At 36.7% G+C, this 22,929-nt stretch overlaps 1 protein-coding gene across 3 annotated transcripts in view; it reads left to right on the top strand.

The window, feature by feature from the left end:
• Positions 1-22,929, top strand: part of Csp (Cysteine string protein) — a 149,230-nt gene that overhangs the window by 103,247 nt on the left and 23,054 nt on the right. For 2 of the 3 annotated variants that reach the window (XM_081765898.1, XM_081765895.1), the window contains one exon: positions 16,286-16,469. In XM_081765898.1, the coding sequence (XP_081622024.1) occupies positions 16,286-16,469 (184 nt within the window). Of the gene's footprint in view, positions 1-16,285; positions 16,470-18,665; positions 18,704-22,929 lie in introns of all 3 variants that reach the window. The other variant, XM_081765897.1, reaches the window with a different exon arrangement.

Here is a 22,929-nt window from a genome sequence, read left to right as displayed (position 1 = left end):
CTCGTGAATGCGGTTTGAACTGCCTGCACAGTCTCCTCCAAAAAAGATGGTCTGCCGCTGTTTGTGCGTTTCTGAACTGACCCCGTTGCTAAAAAAGTTTCCATCCAGGTTCTGATTAACTTGACATAAGGTGCTTTCTTTCCATAATGGGACCTAAACTTTCGCTGCACAGTAATCAATGGTTTATTTTCTGCAAGCCACACAATACATTGGGCTTTCTCCTGAGGGGAAGCGATTTTTACGACATAGCTCGCTCAGCGCTCCTTGTGGCGAAAGTGTTGAATGCGACACAACTGTACAAAAACTTCATGGGTTTCCAAGTAGACCTGTAATAATAATAGTAATAATAATAATAATAATAATAATAATAATAATAATAAAAGTTAGAATCATAAATATAATTGTTATATAATCCAGAAATCGGGGTAAACATTTATGGACACGGTGTATTATAAAATGTGTATTGTGGAAACTTTTAAACCACAAATTGAAAATTAGTACAGTACCTCACGCGTGTTCATCTCGCGTTATTTTCCGAATACACTGTCATGTACATTTTCCGAATGTACTGGCAAACACTGTCATGTAGGAGCTCGATACTACTGGTTATTTACAGGATTCACATACGATCAAAAATTACAGATTTCCACAAAATACCAAGGACATGGAATTTATTGGAATTTATTAGGATTGGGATCAAATTTTCACTGATCTGTGAACTTCCACTGTATCAATAACAAAATGTCCAAAACGTCATGTGGATAATAATATTTTAAAATCGATGTGGGCAGGTCCTGTTGTAAAAAAAGGACGATACTATTTTGTGGCCTTAAATCAGAAACCAGAACTGGAAAGAATATTTTTTTCTTAATACTGTGTGTCTTTTCTCAAAGTATGAAGTTTTAAAAATCATAGAAAATATGCCTAGCACGCAGGTAAAATTTATGAATTATAACAGTATAGATTCCGAACACTTTATCATAGTCACAGTAATAAAAGAAAGAAAATATTTCATACTCACCATAGTAATTATGAAAAGTAAGGTACGTTCTCGAGGATCACGGTTCTCATCAACTTATTTTTAAATGTGAAAAAAAGGTTTTTAAAAATTGGAAATAGTGAAGGAATAATAAAAATAAATAAATAAATAAAAATAAAAAAGTAATTCGAAACAACTACAGAAATTCATGTTCCACTTTTTCCACATTTTTAAACCTTTTTTTTAGGCTTAAAGGTAACAATGACAGAGTGTCTATCGGTCACGAAAGTCACGAAAAAGTCACGAAATCAGAAAACGGTCATGAAAGTCACGAAATTTAGCTTTTGGGTCACGATTTTTTTAACTGTGCAAATGTAAGGACAGATTGAAAAATTTTGTTCTATAAAACGTCAAAATTCACCACCAAAAATGTATATGATCGGCTTTAGACGCTACCAAATCACAAGCAAAATACGTTTGTATCGCATGGATGAAAATTCGGCCTAATTCGCACCCAAATTCGCTCTTGAAAATGTTAAAAAATTTTATGATTTGGTAAAAAAAAAAAAAAAAAAAAAAAGTCACGAAATTTCACTTTGGAATTTTAATAGACACCCTGAATGAGGACCATGGTCTTCTGGAACACCCCTTAGTTTTCATAATTATTGCAGTGAGTATGAAGCATTTTCTTTTGTTTACTATTTATAAACAATATTTTAAGTACAGAGAGTAAGCAAAATAATTGAAACACCCATGTCTTGCAACACGTAGTTTTTGTGAGTTAGTAACCGAACATTAATACATTACGACTCTCTCTCTCTCTCTTAGGTAGTAATGAGTAGTACATGAGGCATTGTAGTACGGATTCGTATGTCCAATAGTCCGGACGTTGTAATATAAAATGAGGCACCTCTCCGGTTTTCAAAGAGGGCAAATCCTAGGTGAGCGATTAGTTCGAGCGAATGTATGCAAGACTGCTAAATAATTGGCTATATCAAGAGCAACAGTGATCAAGGTGTGACGACAGCGTACAGAACGTATGACAATATACGAGGGGCATTCAAGTCAATCCGGACCTTTTGTAAAAAGGATCACACACTAGAAGTTTCAATTTCGTCCGGTAGATGGCTACCGCTGGAAGATGTTTGGTGCCATCTAACAGCGCGATATGTAACTTCTATTAGCTTTGTTTCAATAGTGGCAAATAAGATATTGGTAACTACCGTTAAAGTTATCTTTACCTGTGAAGATCTTAACGGGTTTACTCCATGAACTTACTCAGCGGAGATAATCACTACTGTCTATTGCAAAAAACAATTGAAAACTTCACTATATGCAAGTTTTAACATGTGGAATAACGGACATAAATCCTTACGCTTTACAAGTAACATTAAAATCTTGTAAGTCTCATTTGAGTGGTCCTAATAAAATAGAAAAACAAATTCCAAACAAGTAGCGACTGCATGTATTTTTCTACATAACTACCTGCTACCGTTATGCTTTCTTTTCAGCGTTTAAGTTAATGCCTGAACATCGTAACTATTCTAGGACAACCTGCTATTCTTCATCATCACTGTGAAAATACGTTGATCATCGAGGAGTTATTTTAGGCCTTCAAACAAGTGGAAATCACTTGGCGGTTCTTCAATTCAGTGCAGACTTCAGCTTTTCTATATTGATCAAAAGCGAAAAACTGCTTTGGAACCCAGCGTGCACTGATTTTTCGGAACAGCAAATTGTCATGAATTATTGTGTTATTATTCCTAACGAAATATTACAGAGGCCTACTTGTGCAGTTTCACAATAGGTTTTGCGACGATTGTCAATAATAAGCTGGTCAACGCGCTGAATGTTTTCAGGAATGACTGCTATGGGGTTGTATCCAACACGACCGGGATCGTAAGAGACAGATATCTGTGAGTGCTTGCATCATTCAAATGTCGTACTGCGGCTGTGTTTCATCACGGTATTCTGACGGAAGTCTCCTGTAAATTTCAGCTGGTTGTATACTCTTCTTCAATACAAACTTCATCACCACACGTTACCATTAACAGGACACACTTGAGAGTTTCTACTGCATCCACTACCCCCACCCCGACATTTGAATTTAAACCTGAAAAGAAACCACTCCTCGTATAATCAGAGAAGAATAATAGTGGACGAAAACCAAGCTTATGTTAGAGTAATCATCGGACATTAAAGATTTTCTCTGAAAAATTTTATTTGTCCTAGGATCATGGTTCGTACATCATTCTCTTCAGAATACAACAGCCTTTCAAACGGCACCATTCACATGTCTCCATCATGTATCTGAGGCAGGAAAATCGCGATAAAAGGAATTTTTGTTTAAAATATTCCTTCTTTAAAATCTTTTTGCCCCTCTTGACTCCCCCCTCCCCTGTTTTAACGCAGAGATCTGAAAAGATCTGAAAAATACTTACTTAAGTGACACACTGGCTGAGTATGCAAAATATCAACCTTCAAGTGCGAAAGTAAGCCCGCCAAAAAATAATACACCCACAATACCCCAGATTCCCGTATGAAACAGGATCTCAGATAACAATTTTCTGAGACATCCCTATTTATCCTAGGATTATGGTTCGTACCTCTTCAGAATAGAATAGCCTTTCAAATGGTACCATTCATATGTCTCCATCATAGAGTCCCATAGGGTCACCAGATTCTGACAAGCGAATTGTAGGACACAAATATAATAGTATATCATAGTTTAATGAGTCTGCAATATGCATGTTCTCATTTCATTTAACGTTAACCTTAAGTTAATCATTCATTTTTGTTAAAAAGGAAAGTACTGAACAAAAGTATTCAAGGAATTCAACACAACCCCAAATGTTTTGATGAATGACAAAGTGGTGAAACTTCGTGCTGGGCTTAAGACTTTTCTTCTATCGTTCTCAGAGCGTGGTATTATTTTAAGGAATGAGGGAAAATTTAGATCGGCACGAGGGAATACCTACTTAACTTGGTTAGCATTACTGTCATAAGTTGGAAAATAAACTTTTCCTACCTTGCCGATATCTCAACAAGCCCTTCTCAGTAAAAACAGTGTTTTGTTGATTGTTTTCCATCCCTGATCTTTTAAGGAATATTAAAAAACACAGTAGTTCATCATTCAGGGAAAGAGTGTCTGTGATTCAAAATGTTGTGAATAAAGAATGAAACATTGAGATATTGCAAATAAGTTAACTCAGGACATTTCGCAGGACTTTATTTTTTTAAATGATGTTTCTCGATTTTCTCGGCGTCTTCGCAACATGCAGGACAGCTCTTTGAAAAACAGTACTGTACTGCGAAAATAAGTACGTCTGGTCACCCTACTCCATCATGTTCCTGGGGCGGGAAAACCGCCAAAAAGGGATTTTTTTGTTTGCCCCTTTGGACCCCCTTTCTGTTTTAACGCAGAGATCTAAAAAAAAAAAAAAGTCCGAAAAATGTTAAAGGGTGCACTGAATGTGTGCAAAATTTCAGTCTTCTAGATACCAAAGTAAACCCGTCAAAAGAATAATAAACTATGCATGTCAAAAAAATATTTTTTTTAAAAAGTTATGAAATCTTTGCACCCTATATCTCGACGCAGAAAGGCGTGAAACCATACCTAAAGTGTTCTACAACGCCTCCATGCTTGAAAAAACAAACCAAACATCAACAAATAAGTAAATAAATAAATAAACGGAGTAAAATCCTTCATTGGTTCTTCTTTAATCGAATAATGAAGACACTACCCAATATACTAAAAATAGTATATATAATTTAAAAGGGTTGGCGTTGATCGCTATAGGTGGAGTAAAAAACAGTCATAGCGAGAAACATTTTTGGAATGGATTTATTGTTCTAAGAATAATTACCATCATCTTATTCAACCCTCTATTCAAACCGGAAGTCGTGGATATCAACCACTTCCGGTTTTAACGTTGATCGCTATAGAGTAAAAACGATAATAGATGGCAAGAAGCTGTTTTCTCTAATTAATTAAACACTCCAAGAACATATTCCGTCTTCTAATCTCTCTAGTAAACCGGAAGTTTGAGTTATTAATTGAGGAAGTATCACACCATATAAACCAAACTCCTTCATTTTGTGTACACGTGACACTGCTGCTTATACCAAGGTTTTTTTTTTTTAAACTTAATGTGCATTCACAAATTATTATGTCATTCACCACGTGAAAGATTAAACTAAGTCTTTTATAATGTATGAACGACTTAATTCTTTTTAATATATTTTTCTTTTTTCTTTTTCTTTTTTTTTTACGTCGTGCATCTGTGCTTTATTTGCTGAATGAGACGGATGAATAATTTCAAGTGATTGGAATGATAGGATGGGAGGAAACGGATGAACCGCGAGAAAACTCACAAGTAAACCTTACGTTTGGGTGAATCGAGTTGCTGACTGAGACACATATGAGAAAGTAGTACTAAATGTGGTCAGTATTTCAGTGAAGTTGTAGGTGCGAAGCTCCAGGGGTTTAGGAGATACAGCTATCAGAACATCACATGGAAGTACAGAATAGTCTTCATACAGTTGGAGGTAAAAGCTCTGTAAGACCTCTTGTAACGACAAAAGGTGAATAACAAATATATGGGTATATATTAGGACCAGGGGGAAGTCATATAGTAAGGGTATACCTGACGGCGGCCATCTTGAAATCCGCCATTTGGAATTAAGGTTAAGTTTTTAAACTAGGAATAGGGTCATGTGATACATGATTTAAGGCGCAAATTTAATCAGAAGAACAATGGTCACGTTAATTTTGAGTTACGCACAATTGGTAAAAAGTTACAGGGAAATTAAATATTGTTGCAGCATATGTATTAGTCCTTTACCCCACCTTGTAAATTTTGTTTTAATGATAATAATTAAATAAAAAGCAGGTGGATAAATATTAGGTCTATGGTAAGAGTTGCCTTGATGGCGGCCATGTTCAAATCCGCCATTTTGAAGCAGACAAAAGTTTTAAACAAAACGCATAACAGTGATACCTTATTAATAGCAAATTTTACCATAACTCCAACGGTATAACCATTTTTGCTTTATCATTAACCAGCACAAAATTAAATGGATCGCTCCTTACGACTACTGCTTTGACGGAATTGTTAACGACAGATGTGTCATGTGTAACTCGATTGCCTTTGTCAGGTGTGCTCACTGTGAGCAGAGCATTTGTGCAAGTCATGCACTCTTTTCTGAACTACATATTGATTGTACTAATTGAGGACTTTTCTGGAAGAAAGACCCAAGTTCAATTATGACTCAATTATTCTTTGGTCATTTTTCCTTAAATTAGCAACTTGTTTATGAGATAACAAAATGATACTTAATGATAAAGCAAAAATGTTATACCGTTGGAGTTATGGTAAAATTTGCTATTAATAAGGTATCACTGTTATGCGTTTTGTTTAAAACTTTTATCTGCTTCAAAATGGCGGATTTGAACATGGCCACCATCAAGGCAACTCTTACCATAGACCTAATATTTATCCACCTGCTTTTTATTTAATTATTATCATTAAAACAAAATTTACAAGGTGGGGTAAAGGACTAATACATATGCTGCAACAATATTTAATTTCCCTGTAACTTTTTACCAATTGTGCGTAACTCAAAATTAACGTGACCATTGTTCTTCTGATTAAATTTGCGCCTTAAATCATGTATCACATGACCCTATTCCTAGTTTAAAAACTTAACCTTAATTCCAAATGGCGGATTTCAAGATGGCCGCCGTCAGGTATACCCTTACTATATGACTTCCCCCTGGTCCTAATATATACCCATATATTTGTTATTCACCTTTTGTCGTTACAAGAGGTCTTACAGAGCTTTTACCTCCAACTGTATGAAGACTATTCTGTACTTCCATGTGATGTTCTGATAGCTGTATCTCCTAAACCCCTGGAGCTTCGCACCTACAACTTCACTGAAATACTGACCACATTTAGTACTACTTTCTCATATGTGTCTCAGTCAGCAACTCGATTCACCCAAACGTAAGGTTTACTTGTCAGTATATTGTCCATTACAAATTGACACAGCATGGGATCGAACAAGGAACAAGAACACGCACCAGATTTTGAACGCTTTATCACTGAGCTACCATATCCTCCAGTAAAGTCTATGTTTGATTTCAAAACGCACGTGTCAGTGATATATAATTCCAATAGATATATAGAAAACACAATAACATTTCTTTCATCAACTTGCTTAACAGTTTGCAGTTAACTGTAGATAATATAATGATCTTTCATAAAGAAGACATATTAATAACATGATAACTGTAGTAAGTTCAAAGACACATTTTGAAGGCAGAATGAAAATGCAATAATAGTACTTCGGCAGTTTGGAAGTAATTAGCAGAAAACTACATTAAACTTCAAAGGAAGCAAGTCACAGTTCCATTTGCTTGATGAACAAAGAGCATTGTTAATTTCTTCACTTGTTCAGGCGCACACAGTTATTTAAAGAATTTTTATCAGGAATGGAAGAGAAGCAATTGTTATCACTTTTCGTCTAGTGAGAGTTATGCCGAGTTGGAGGTTAAAGCATCTTAAAAGTCAGACTGTTAATGTTTAAGATGCATAAAGCAGACATCAATCTCTTGAACATTTTGTACCGTTTATAATCCTTTAAAAAAATAATTAGGGCAAAGAGACCTGTTCTAGACTTGTGGATTGGCATGAAAGTCCATATTTTCACTTTTTTTCTTCTATAGATTTATCTTCTCTCTTCAACTATAGGTTGGTGGGAAATAGATAATATTTAAAACACTTTTCGCTTTTGACAAAATATTTTGAGAGATTGATACTTCCTCATCTTCCTAATCGCATCAAGGTATTCCTTTCTTGGTCTTTCTCTTCCTAATCTTCCTTCTTTTTCCCTCCAATAATGTGTTGATCTAGTCTGAGTGTCGAATAAGTCGACCAATCATTTGTTTCTTCTTTTCTCTATTACTTCCATGATTTGCCATTCTTCGTTAGCTTCCTTTAGCACGTCTTCGTTTTTCTTCTTCGCCGTCCACCGGATAACCAGTACTCTGCGCCAACACCGTATTTCAAATGTTTCCAGTTTCTGTACTTCTGCTTTCGTGAGTGGCCATGTTTCTGAGACCCATAGCGCGACTCTCCATATCAGGGTCTTGATATTGATAAATATCTTCCTAACTTCCAGCAAAACATTTTTTGATGTAAGTATTCCTCTCGTTCTGGCGAATACCTGTTTGTTTGTGCTATCCTCGAAGCCACGTCTTTCTCTCTTTTCCCGTCTGAAGAGTTTATACTTCCCAAGTATTTAAAGGATTTGACTTCTTAGATTTTCCCTCCCTCTAATCAGATGCTTGCTGTACAGGCCCTCAACCAGCCTCAAAGTTTTTTTTTTGGGGGGGGTAGCATAAATATGTTAGGGGGGCCAAGTCATTAAAAATTCTCCTACAAATTGTTTTTGTATTAATAATAGCATTTTGTATTGAGGTCTGGAGGGGCCACAAAGAGTTTAGGGGGGCCCAGCCCCTGTCTGTTGCTGTATAGATCTATTGTAAGAACATTTTTCAAAATTTGCTATTTTCTTGCCAACTTCAACTCTCAAGAAACGATACGATAGTACTAAATAAATTTTAAAATAAATTATGATGAAAACATTAAATATATACAACGTATTTTTGCTTCAGAAGCCGTAACCTGAGATTGTTGCTTTTCACAAATAGTCATCACACCCAGTATTTGCCACTCTGTCTGCTGTAATATTTCTTTTGGATCTCTCCAAACCGACCAAACATCGACCGTGGATTTTCTCGGTTTCCTTCCACATTCTCATTCCACCAATTCTTCCATCGTCATTCACTTGCTTTATCATCGTCTCTCTTGACCTAACAGGTATAATCGTTGGATCTAAGTTTATTTCTTGCATCATTATTTTTTTCTTTCCTTTTACTGACTTTTAATTATTTCCTCTTTTATCTACACTATTTACTATTTTAACTTTCTCTCCCGTATATTTTAATTGTAGTTATGTGTTCGAGAGTTATTTGTTTCTTTCTTTTTAATATTTGCTTGTTTTTCAACATATTGTCCCTGCTTTGAAGTTTAGTAGTCCTTTAGCAGAAGGAAATGTAGTCATTAGCCTCTGCCGTGACGGAAACAAATAGCCTCTTTGCTGGTGTCTCTAATAACAAGGTTTACAATACATTAGCATTCATGCGAATATGCCCGCATTCTGACAGTAAAATTTTCCTCTGCAGTTTCCTATGATGAATTTGTATTTATTGAAGCATGTATGTTATACAAGGCAGGGGCGATCGGGGGGCAATCGCCCCCTCCCAGAAGAGGAAACTTTCTTATTTTATATATATAAATAAAACTCATCGCAAAGTTTAGAGCCCTTAAAAGTAGCAGTATGACAACCCACCGCCCCCCAGAAGTCGGTCCAGGATCCGCCCCTGATACGAGGGGTGATCAGAAAGTAAGGTTACAAAACCTGCAGTGAAACCTGTGTATATATTATTTCATATAACTAATACAGCCAACAGATAGTACATACATTAGGTTATATTTGGACATAGTCTCCATATTGGTTCAGGCAGTTGTCGCATCGTTGAATGAGTTTGAAGGTTCCCTCCTGGTAAAAATCCTGTCCTTGCGTGTTCAGCACGTTGTTACGAGGTGTTTCACTTCCTCGTCTGAAGTGAAGCGATGACCTCCTAAATGCTCCTTCAAGTACGGGAACAGGTAAAAGTCACTTGGAGCGAGGTCCGAGCTTTACGGAGGGTGGTCGATGATATCCCAGCGAAACTGCTTCAACAACGTGCTGAATCGGCCACTGCGCTTCTCGTCGGTGACGTTTTCTCTACCAGCCGCAAACTTTCGACACGACTCTGCGACATGCTGAGAACACATCAGTCTCTCCGTAAACCTCTACCAGCTGCCGGTGAATTTCAGCCGCGGTTTCATGTTTCGCCCACAGAAATCGAATAACTGAGCGGATTTCTTCGCGAGACCAGTTTACCAAACGAGTCGCCAGTTGTGTTTAGCCTTCAACTAGCGCCGTAAGTAGCTGAAACTCTGCACAGTTGCCAACCCCATGTATTAAAATTACCGCACACTCCTCATTTCTCTACAACAGACGAAACTCCAGAAATATCAGCCTTGTAACCTTAGTTTCTGATTCTCCCTCGTAAGTAGTTCAGCGTTTTATTGGTTGATTGATTGGTTAAAATGAAATGAAATGAAATCTGTGAGTTTTACGTCCCACGGTTATGCCGGTTAGGCTAAAGGAGACGGTGATTATGAGAGATGAGTGAAACGGTGGAATGAAGAAAGTGGGAGGAAACGGGAGAACCCCGAGAAAACCCACGAGCACGGTGTTTGTCCACCACAAAGTTCACTTGGCGGGGGCATTGATTGGTTAAAGCTTTATGGGAACGTCAGCAGCGAGGCTATTTGTCCCCGTCAATTCACCGTTTTAGTAGCCTAACGGAACTATTAATTTTGTTTATCAACCTTTTGAAATTTTTTAACCACATTTTGTTAGCACCAAATATCATCAAACGGTTTTTCCTTAGCCTGGGCAAGGTAAGTGTGAAACGCATAACGATACTCCTACTACTTTAGTCATCGTAAAATTAAGAAAGATTACTTTAGATTAAATAAGTATAGTACTCTACTTTTTGAAACTATGTAAATTATGTAAAATAAATATCCAAGAAGCCTATTAAAGTGCATAGGCTATTTAAAAAGAAAAAAATATAGTAGGCGATATATATGTGTACTTTATAATATTATAGAGTTGTTAATGGTAAATTGATATATTAGGGTTGTCAATGGTATGTATTGATTTAAGAAGTAGCATATAAACAAAACTACTAGAGCCGTTTTCGAATAAAATAACTAACTCACTCACTCTATGACCAATGGACCCGGAGATTCAATGCCACGTTCACAAAAGCTCTCCATTGACTTCTGTCCTTAGCCAGCTGGATCCAGTTTCTACTTCGTATTCCTATTTCTGTGAGATCCATCTCAATACTGTTCTCCTATTTGCATCTAGGTCTTCCTAATGGTCGTTTTTCAAAACAGTTAAAACTTTGAAAGCGTTCCTACTTTCTTCCATTCTGGTTGCTGAGCCTCCTAGATTCGAAAAAAATAGCAAATTTTAACCTTCAGTCTCCAGAATTCGAAAAATGCTTCTAGAGAATCCTATAAAAACTTAAGTTTAAAATTCTGCCTGTTTACGTTAAACAGTATGGCCTCTAGGCGAACGTATATGCGTCAGGACGAACGAAAGGATAAATTAACAGACAAAAAAAAAAAAAAAAAAAAAAATCTTCATGTACGAGCATTGGAAGGTGTAAATTTGTTGAAATTTTGAATTCGATTATTGTCGCGATCATCATACAAAATAGTTTCATCTGTCCTGTCGTCACTCGAAAGTAAAAGTACACAGAAATGAACTAGCATATAAAAGAATATTGGACGTGCAAACAAGAGTATGTAAAGACTCCACTGCTATTTATTTTACGAAAAGTAAGGAGAGCATACTATTATAAAACCTTCCCTAAATCATGCATTGTTAGTCATATCAACCTGCACAACTAGAGTTCAGTTGCATTATTTCTTGCTAAAGTATCCAAGTTCTTCAAAAACCTTCCCTAAATCATGCATTGTTAGTCATATCAACCTGCACAACTAGAGTTCAGTTGCATTATTTCTTGCTAAAGTATCCAAGTTCTTCAAAAATTTTTGCCAATTTCTGGTTCCGTGTTCGACAGTAGCACCAATTCAACCTAAGAATCAATTATACTTTTGTTTCTATGGTCTAGTAACTGAAAAACAAAAAATACAAGAACGCTAGCTTGAAAAAAACATATCTTCTCTGGCTTGAGTTGTCAATCTGTTTTCACTTGCTAGATCCTAGACATTACTCACACAAAAGAACGTTCTAACTTTAGGCAGAATTAGCGAGTTTTGACTTTTAAAAAAAACTTTTCTAACATCGGCTTTTTCTAAATCCGTGTGTTTCGGGCCCTTCCGCTTACTACACATACCGTCATTCAATTCCACTCGCTACATTTTGTTTATGATGTCATTGAGGAATTACCAAGAAATATGTGTAAAAAGGTCGGTGGTCTCCCTATCTGTCAGTCGTTCTATCTGTGTACCCCATTTCTTAACCTTGTATTTTCTTAAAAGGATTAAAATAAATTCAGAATAAACAAATATTTAATGTGTATATTTTGCATCAATTTACCCCATCATATCGCATTGTGTCTTGGGGGAAGAGAAATTCAGGACGATCAGCTTCCTAGCCCCCCCCCCCTTGATTGTAGGTTTGGAGGACAGTACATTCTAAATAGAGTTAACCAGGTTGAAGTGTGTCCACATTGTGGCATTTGAAAATATGGTAACTCTACCAAAACTCCCAAAGTAATACCGACACATCACAAAAGACAGATAAGTATGGGAATAACTATAGTCAGAATCAAATAAATGAAAATAAAAGTTTGGGGACAACTTGGACAATGGGGATCAGTTGTCGACTGGGACGTGATGGTTATCATTCGATTCGTATTAACAAATAAATCACTAATTGGTATGGCATTTTTTCCCGAAAATTAATTTTTTTACCGGGGAAATTAGTAAAAATTCGGGATTTTGGACAATAAAGACCAGTTGGCCATTGCGACATGATGGGTATAATTCAGTTCGTTTTCACTAGTACATCAACAATTGGTATGGCATTTTGCCGAAAATTAAATTTTTACCCTGGAAATGTTTACTAATTTCCCGGGTAAAATTTAAATTTTCAGCAAAATGTCATATAAATTACTGATTTGCTTGTCACTACGAGTCGGATGATGCCCATTAAGTCCAGGTCGACAATTGGTCCCCATTACCCAAGTTGTCCCAAAGTTTGTGTTAAGGAAGATAATAATAATAATAATAATAATAATAATAATAATAATAATAATAATAATAATAATAATAATAATAATAATAATAATAATAAAAGGCAAAGATTTAACATACCCATGTAGACGTAAATGTGAAAGTTAACAATTTCCTTGAGATACCCCTAGCTTTCCAGTGGAGTTGGCGGGTCTTCAAAAGTTAAAAAGTGAGATTGTTTTAAAATACTGACAAAGAGAAATCAGAACAAGTAGGGACTGACTAACTAACTAACTCTATGGCCTATGGAACCCGGAGGTTCAATGCCGCGTTCACAAAAGCTCTCCAATGAATTCTATCCTTAGCTAACTGCATCCAGTTTCTACTTTGTATACCAATCTCTGCGAGATTCATCTTAATATTGTTCTCTCATCTGCGCCTAGGTCCTCCTAATGGTCGTTTTCTGATTGGTCTTCCAGTCAAGACTTTGAAAGCTCTACTTTCTTCCATTCTAGCTACATGACCCTCCCACCTAAGCCTCCTAGACTTGACGACCCTAACAATGTTGGGTAAACCGTATAAATTATGTAGTTCTTCGTTATGAAGTTTCAGCCATTCCCCATTCCCGTTCCTTTTGGGTCCGAAAGTATCAACTTTATCAAAAGTATTATTTAATATTTTAACGCATCCATAATTTGCTGTATTCCGGTCCCGACGCACTTCCATGTATTTAGTTTTATCTGCATTTACTTCTAAACCCATGTCCCTGCAAGCGTTTAATAAGACCTCTGCATTTCTTTCTATTGTTCTCCTATCATCCCCTATTAAATTTACATCATCAGTGTATGCCATAACCTGGTGAATATCGTTCAGCTCTAGGCCCTGGTTGCTATCCTTGATTTTCCTTATAGCGTATTCCAGCACAAAGTTAAATAATAATGGCGACAACGCATCTCCTTTTTTCAGGCCATTTTCGACGTGAAAGCTCGTGGACAAAAATTTTCCTACCTGGACTTTACTTTGGGGTTCATTTAAACATATCTTAATTAATCTAATTAGCTTTCTCGGTATTCCAAGTTCTGTAAGAACGTTGTATAATGTTTCTCTCCTAACCGAGTCGTACGCCTTTCTAAGATCAATAAATAGTTGATGTACCGGGGTATTGTATTCCCACTTTTTTTCGAATATTTAGCAAATGGTAAATATTTGGTCGATAGTTGATGGATTTCGTCTAAATCCGCACTGATAATCTCCAATAATTTCATCTGCGTATGGGGTCAATCTTGCTAATAGAATATTTGAAAGGATTTTATAGGATGTTGACAGAAGAGAAATGCCTCGATAATTATTACAGTAGGGACTGACACACTGCCTCGATAGTAGGGACTGACACACTGATGAAAAGACTTGTCTTCATAGAAACCGGGCCGAAAGTTAGATGTGTTTTCATAAACTGTGTGCATGTCTGTAGCATGTCCATATTAGCTGTCGCCATTTACTCCGAATTCCTCGAAGAAAAAATTACCAAAGATGTAGTCGATTGAAATTTTACACCACTCATTGACTTTAGGAGTACCCTGCTTATGGGTCTCGAACTCATATGGATTTCCATCCCTCCAGATTCGGCAGTTGTGTTTGTGCTTAAAACATGGTGTCATCTAACTCCCGAGACAGATCACCGTCACCGTGTAAACGACCTTGTAAACATTGATTCACAAAATTCATTCTCATATTAGTGTCCGTCTATCATATATACAAATTTTACGTATACAAATTTTAACTACTGTGGTCAGGCTTTTACCTTCTTGTGATCTTATATAACGTTGACCTCGGCATTCCCATTTCCAAGGATCTTCGTTTAAGCTTTCATTCCACGCTTGCCTGCACCGTTTGTATCACATTGCCACTCGTTCCTGGCCTTCCATTGGGTGGTAGATCTGACACATCTCGTAGCCTTGAAATTTTCATCTCGGCTCTTGATATTTGTCTTCCGAGGTGGTTTTCCACATGAAGTATGTTCAAAGAGTATCGAATTTTATTTTTTTCCGCTTAAACCAATGAAGACTTTCTTCAGTGTAGATGTAGAGAGGACGCTCATGCTCAGTCGTGATTTGTTTTCCCGCCCGCAGAAAGCATCAGTCGTTGGCAGTCGGTCAGTGAGTGAAGACATGTAATGGGCGGTCATCGAATTTCAGTTTTTTGTAAAATAACTGAAAAACTTAAGCAGCGATATTGCATCAAATTTTGGCAAAAACATGGCGATACTCAAGCGGAAACCATTCAATCAGATAGGTACACTCATGTCCAAAATGATTGTCGCATATCTATAACTGTCTCCTTGTAAGAATATAATTTGATAATGATTTTGCAGGGTACTTTTAATACTGATACTATGTGTATAATCGGGAGATGTATATTTGTGGTAAATTTCATAGAAAAGAATTATAAATGCGAAAATTAGAATGAGTAAAACAAAATGTTGTTAAATGGACAAGTAAGTTTTATTTTCGTTTTATTGTTCTTGTTTACTGCTCTTTTGACATGAAAGTTGCCACATACTTATCTTTGCCGATTATACACATACTATCATTATAAGAAATACCGGGTGAATTCGTTATTAAATGATAATCCTACAAAAACATATTTATAGACATGCGACAATAATTTTGGACATGAGTGTACATTCAATTTTGAACGAGAATTTGGGCACGAGGAGTGTGTCCGAGAATTCTGATTCAGGCTTTCATTGCTAAACACAACATTCTGTGTGTTGTCAGGATCCGTACTCACCCTACATGGCTCCTTGTGACTTTTGGTTATTCCTAAGCTGAAAATGCCATTAAAAGGAACCCGATTTGGCTCAAAAGAAGACATCATGTGGAATGCGACGGCACGGTTGCTCAGCATTCCAAAAACTGCCTTCGAAAAGTGTTTCCAACAATGGCGGGAGCGCTGGGAGAAGTGTGTGCATTACCAAGGAGACTACTTTGAAGGAGATTAGTGTTTCGGATTTCCAAATCAATTATTGTATTTTTGCCAGCTAAAGGTTTGATACTTTTTGAACATATCTCATACATTATTTGGAACTTTCTCCGCATCAAAATGCAAGACTTTACTGTGCCTTTTTTTCTGTACAAACGACGTGGTCACCGTTGAGTAGTGCAGCCAGAACAAAACTTTAAACTTCACATCCAGGAATTTTGCATTCATAAACCATATAGTATAAAAGTTACCGAGATTCCTGCATGACTTTCCTATAGACAAGAGTATCGTTCATCCTCCTAGTCTAGAAGTGTAATTCGAATAACGTTCGTAATCATTGTATTACTTTATTATTCTACCTAGTATAAACAGTTTCTTTGTGGTAGTGATAAAAGAAATGTATTTACTCTATGTCTTTTGTTACAAACAGGAAGATTATAGTGACGACGAGGGCGGTCAAGCGCCTCCAGAAGTCGACCCAGCAGTGACGTCTCAGCCTCAGCCCAACACTGTATTTAGCATGCCTCCACCACCAGGCCCTTCCAATCAGACGGAAATCCGAGCTACAGAAAACACGTCACTTAACCCTTCTGAAAAGATCACTTACACACCAGGTACGTATTGATAGTTACGGCTTGCATTCATTTATATGCCGTAAGAACCATTGTAAGTAAAGTATCTCCCGTGTTTCCTTTTTTCTTAAATTCTCTTTTTTTAAAAAAAAAAAGTAAAAGGCGTTCTTAAGAAAGTTTTATGAATACAGTGGCAGAGTTTTGGTTGTGTTATTTAGAACTGAGCAGTATTTCATCTTATACCATGATAACAGATTTCTCAGCTGTTAACATGATTTACGAAAACCTAATCAGTGTGTTTCTTTGTTATTTCCAATATGTAAGATGGTCTCAGAATTTTTTGTGTTCTGTGTTGTGGTTATTTGGAACGGTAAAATGACATTAATATTATTTAACTTCCCTGTTTGTGGTTTAGATCAAGTGTAGCTCAAATAAGCGTGCTACAGCAATCCAGATACACGCTGTCTGTCCAAAAAGTTCCAAGACTAGTTTTCTTCCATCCATATAGGCGACATCAGCACTGTAACTACGGAGCAGCTTGAATCAACTTAAATAAAATATATTTTCGGTCAGTCAGTTATGAACTGTCAGTGTCACAGACAAAGGATATACAGACCGCAAACTCCGCGGCAAACTGGAAACTTCGGGTACAGTAGCGCCTCCGCACCAACGACGACGGAACTAACCAGTCGATCTGTCGTCACCTAAGTGGAAATTTTGAAAGTAACGCTCTCGGTTAGCACGTGGTGTAGGAAAGAGTAGTGTGTGCTTTGCTATTGTGTACGAAAACAATCCGCTGGTTAATATGACAACCCATGACGTCACGTTCACAGACCGATGGCAGCGCTATCTCACCTGGTACGATACATCGTGCCGTCCACCCGAGCGCTGATTGGCTCTTTCGCTGTGCAGACGATACAAACTGATTTCAATTGCACATATTGGAAGTTTGCGGTCTGTATATCCTTTGTCTGTGGTCAGTGTTAAGTAGTACACATATGACCGTCGTGGGTGAACGTTGTTGTGTCACGAAATCGCAATAGAGCAACAAGCGTGATTTGATTTCTCGTTTTACTGAGTATTCGAGTTGTCATTCAAGTCTATAAACAGGCTTACGGTGATAATCGTTTAAGTCGCGTTCATAAAGGTTGTCGCTCGAGGACGATTACCGAACGGGACGTGCCCAAGTTCGGGCATCAAAAACGTTGAAAAAATTCGTGATTTTCTGAAAACCAACTGTCGTCTCATGCAGAGCTATCGCAGAAGAGCTGAATATCTCTGAAAGTGTTTAAGACATTGTCCGAAATGTTTTGATGAAAAGAAAACAGTGCTAGTACAGTTTCTAGCAAAAAGAAGTGCTAGTTTTCAACCCCCCTTCCATATTCACCTGATTCGGTTCCGAGTGACACTCTGTATTCTCCAAAATCAAACTTCACATGAAGGAACAACGCTACTACGACTTAATTGAAATTCAAGCCAGAGTGACATGCGAGTTGAATAACATTTTTTATATATATATATATACAAACATTTTCATATGATTGTATGAATGTTTTGTACGTTGTATTTAAATATATATATATGTGTGTGTGTGTGTGTGTGTGTGGGAAGGGGGGTATATAGAACGATCCAGCTATTTGTTCGTTCCTTACACAGACAACCTGTTTCCCGAAACTGATCTTACCATAATCTGTGGATACTTCCTTGTACTGTAAGAAGGCGCCTGTAATCAACTGGATCGGATTTAATTTCGTGAAATTCAGCAATCTTCCATCATATTCCTCATAATAGGAGCAAATGTATACCAAGTTGTGACATATAGTATAACTAAAAAAAAAATAATCATTTTTAAAAGTTGTTTCCGTATATACCGAAGCAGAAATAACAGTCTTGTAACAGAGTTGTACCTTACATAGTACCCGAGGTAAAGTCATCTTCAAAAATCTTTTAGTTTTCTTTCATTACCTTTGAGAGAAAATACAAATTTCCACTCTGGCTTAACATTTTATAAAGGAGTGGTTTTTAATTTCTTTATTGTAAATTTTATATTTCATTATTTTAGCATAGTAAAAATAAATAATTAGAGAATTATTGAATCAACCGCCGTAGAAAAAAAAAAAAAGTTTGCGATCCTATCCCGTTGCATTTAGGGTTCAAAGTTGTATTACTAAATGTTCGTTTGAAAGGCTGAAAATATCGTTCGTTTGAGTGGCTGATTTCTTGTGTTGTTTTTTGCAGAAATTCAGTAGAGTATGGAAAGAAGAATGTGGGAAGAGGTAAGATTTAGGAGAACTGTTACGAGCAATAAAGGTTGTATTTTGTGGATGTCCAACAAGAAGCACTTTACGATTTTACAGTTAGCTCCTATTTGTAGAAACAATGGTGAATAATTCCTTAAAGTAGTGATTCCCAACAGGCGTGTCGCGAAGCAACACGTGGTATGTCCCTAAATTTTAGAATTTAATAATAAATTAAAATAAATTTTGAAGCTTGTGGAAAATTAAATTTCTGCACTGAGACCACGGAAGGCGGTGATGATGATAATGATGAATGAAATGGAAAAAAGAAAGTGGGACGAAACGGAATAATTACGAGAAAACACACGCGCACCGTGTTCGTCCATCATAAAGACCATTTAACACGAGCTAGGATCGAACCAGAGACCTCATGTACCAGAAGTGAGCGCTCTACCACTGAACCACTGCGGCCCCATAGAGGCCTTCGAAAAAAAAATTAAATCTTTCAGTTTTACGTCCCACGATTATGCCGGCTAGGCCAAAGGAGACGGTGATGATGGGAAATGAATGAAATGGTGGAATGAAGAAAGTGAGAGGAAACGGGAGAACCCCGAGAAAATCCACCCACACTGTGTTTGTCCACCACAAAGTTCACTTGGCATGAGCTGGGATCGAACCAAGGACCCCATGCACCAGAGGTGAACGCTCTACCACTAAGCTACCGTGGCCCCCTAGAGGCTTTCGAGTTTTATATATACAGTACAGTACACTACGTAGCCTAAATGTGTCGCTATGTCGTGGACGGCTCAGTCAAGTGTTTCGTTAATCAAAAATCGTTGAGAATCACTGCCTTAAAACACCCTATTAATACAAAAACATTCTGTTCTTGCATGTGTAGTGTTACTGGATGCAATGTATGAATAGTGCTTTCTTTATGAATATATGAATGATCTTCAGTGGTATGCTCACCTTGTTTTCTTGGAATATTTCGAAAATTAGTAGAATAATTTCACACTTTGTTGCGTAATTTGCTGAATATATTGTTGTTATGCACGCTGATATTTCTGCCAAGAATTGTAGAATGAAATTCAAGTTTTAATGTAGCTTTTTTCTTTAACGAAAATCCAGGCTTCTTACTAGCAGGATTCCCACCGACCTGGTAAACCTAGAAAAGTCAGGGAATTCGGCTTACTTGTAAAAAAGTCCTGGAAAAGTCAACGAATTTTAGGTACGAGGTTTTACTTCTCAAAACTAATTTCTCTTTTTGCCTTACCCGGTTATTTGGTAGTAGGTATTTTATAAAATAAGTTTGTTTTTTCAAAAAATTTTCTACCTATTCACCCATTATATATTATACAGTCAGCGACAAAAGTTCTTTCTGTTTGATAAAATTTGTTGGGATTAGCGGGGGGTATGGCTGGAACGTACAACGGTAATATGGCTAAAACGTACAGAAAATTGCATTCTTTTGAATTTACTGAAAACTTATTCAAATTGTCCTTCCATTCTGAAGTTATTTACGAAACTAATTTCATCAGACGGGAAGAACTTTTGTCAATGACTGTATATGCATAGTGGATGAGGAAGAGGAACCCTCTTGTCGAGAAAAATATATATGCTTTTTTGTACATTGTGTATATATTCATGGAAATTTGTAAATCGTGATCTGGAAAATCTGGAAATCAGAGAATTTATGCACCCCAAGTGGAACCTGACTAATTCTCTAGACATTACTTTACTACAACTAATTAACACGGGCAATTGCATTAGCTTTCTAACAAAACAATATGATTTTTACGTAGACCCTTTTCGTAGTATATTCACTAGAATAGGAGTAATAATACAATGTTATAACTACAGCAAAGGGACCTAAAAAAAAAAAAAAAAAAAAAAAGTGTTATAAATTCATGTCGTTGTAATCGAGATGTGTAAGATCAGTGTCAGACATACAAGATTGGAAATAATTAACCCTAGAAGTACCAATTCCATATGTTACGTGTAGTATCAAGGGGGAAGGGGATCAAATTTGCCCGCGCCTCTTTTTCGAGTGATTGTTACACTATATCTGTTGACTTACGTTATTATTTAAATTAAACTAATTACAGGAAGATTAATTAGAAAATCTTAAAAGAGGAAATAAAACAATATAATCTACATTTAGTAGGAATTTGTAAAGTTAGATGCAAAGGTAATGGGGTGTTGAACACCGAAGGATATAGAATGTTTTACTCGGGTAATGAAAAGGGCAGTCATAATGATTATGGGAGTAATTCTTGGTAAGCGTTTAAAAGAGAAGATAGTAAGAATGGAATTTGTTGATGATAGAGTTATAATGTTAAGACTTAAAGGAAAAAAAGAAGGAGCTATTGGTGATACAGACATACGCACCAACTATTTTGCATACAACTCAAGAAGTACAGCAAAATTATGAAAAAATAGAAGAAATTACAGGGTGAAGAAGGATACAAGCGTAATTGTAATGGGAGATTTCAGTGTAGGTGTGGGAGAAAAACAAAGGTAGTGTCGTAGGTGAATATGGTTTAGGGAAAATAAATTTAAGGGAGGAGGAACTGGACAATTTCTGTAGACAAAATACACTAATATTTGGAAACACTTGTTCAGTCAGCGCAGGAGATTATATACATGTAAATCCTCAATAGACGGCCGAAGATATCAGTTAGACTATGTTATGATTCGGGAAAGGTATCGGAATAGCTTGTAGAACGCGAAGACCTTTCCCGGGGCTGACATTTTCTCTGGTCATAACATTTTGCTGGGCGAAATGGATATTCAACTGAAAAATGTAGGCAGAAGAAAAGTATTCAACAAGATGTTGAATATTGAAAAGTTGAAAAATGAGGAAGTAAGAAATCTTTTCTTTGCAAATTTAAACAAAAATACTCAAACGAGGAAAGGGTAGGTGCGGGTAGTAAAGAGAGTGCGAGCATATTATACTTTACATACAACACGCTGCAGAAGAAGTAGTAGTAACCGCAAGCACAAAACAGTTAAGAAACCATGTTGTAGAAAATGAAGAAAAGGAAGACGTGGAAACAGATTGATACAGAAGGGAGCAAAAAAGGTGTACAGGAAGTTAAACAACAAGTTACGAAAGGAAATATACAGAGCAAGAAAAGATTTTATAAAAGGAATAAGAAATATAAGGAAATGAACAAAGAGGTGGAACTCCAAAGGAAACAATGAGGTATTAGGATGGCAGTAGAAAATAAGAAATGGGGATGTAGTCAACGAGGGAAGAGAAGTCTTAGGAAGATGGAAAGAATAAGTTTAGGACTTACGTGAGAAGAGGGAGATGTTGAAGTAGAAATTGAAGTACGTGAGGTTTATAAAGGGTTTTGTATTCTTCGGGAGAGGGTGAAAAAGCTGTATTCGAAATTAGGAATGGAAAGGCAACCAGGATAGGTAATGTACCAACCGAATTCATTAAGAATATAGGAGACAAGGGAAAGAAAGAATTGTTCCGACTATGCAATGAAATGTATGAAACAGGAGAATGGCCAAAAGACTTCGTGAAGATGATCATGATACTGATGGCTAAGAAATCGAATCCAGAGAGATCTGAGGATCATAGAACTATTAGTCTCATATCGCATGCAACAAAAAATTTGCTTCTAATACTGAACAGAAGGTTGTATGGAAGAACAAATAAAAAAAGTTGAGGAGGAACAATTCGGATTCAGGAGAGGTAAGGGTAAAAGAGATGCAATTGGTTTATTAAGGGTGATCGGTGAAAGATTTATAGAAAAAAGGGGTAAAGGGAAAGATGTATTCATTCATCTAGAAAAGAATTTCGACCAAGTGAATTGGGAATTGTTGGCAGTTCTAAAGAAAGTTGGATTGAAATGGGAAAATCGAGGACTCGTAAGAAACTTATATATGAACCAAGTAAGTGTTTGAATAGGAGAGGAAATGACAGAGGAGAGTGCAGTTGGAAGGGGAGATCAACAGGGATGCTTTCTCTCACCAACGTTATTTAACATCTATCTACAAGAGATAGTGAAAAAGAACTTGCATAATGAAGGCGGCATTTCGGTAGGAGGTAGAATGATTATGTGTATACGTTTGAAGATGATATGGCACTTGGTACGGAAACTGAAAAGAAAATCAATAAGATTTTAGTAAACTTCAGGAAGGATTGTGAAGAATATGAGAAGAAAATACATGTTAGAAAGACAAAAGCTATGGTGATTGGAACGAAGGGGTCGGTGTCAAATATAGAATTAGGAGGGAAGAAAATAGAACAG

Source organism: Thermobia domestica, chromosome 7 (genome assembly GCF_964235325.1).
Source record: "Thermobia domestica chromosome 7, izTheDome1.hap1.1, whole genome shotgun sequence".
NCBI classification, from domain to species: Eukaryota; Metazoa; Arthropoda; class Insecta; order Zygentoma; family Lepismatidae; genus Thermobia; species Thermobia domestica.
This window is presented reverse-complemented; position numbering and strand designations above follow the sequence as displayed.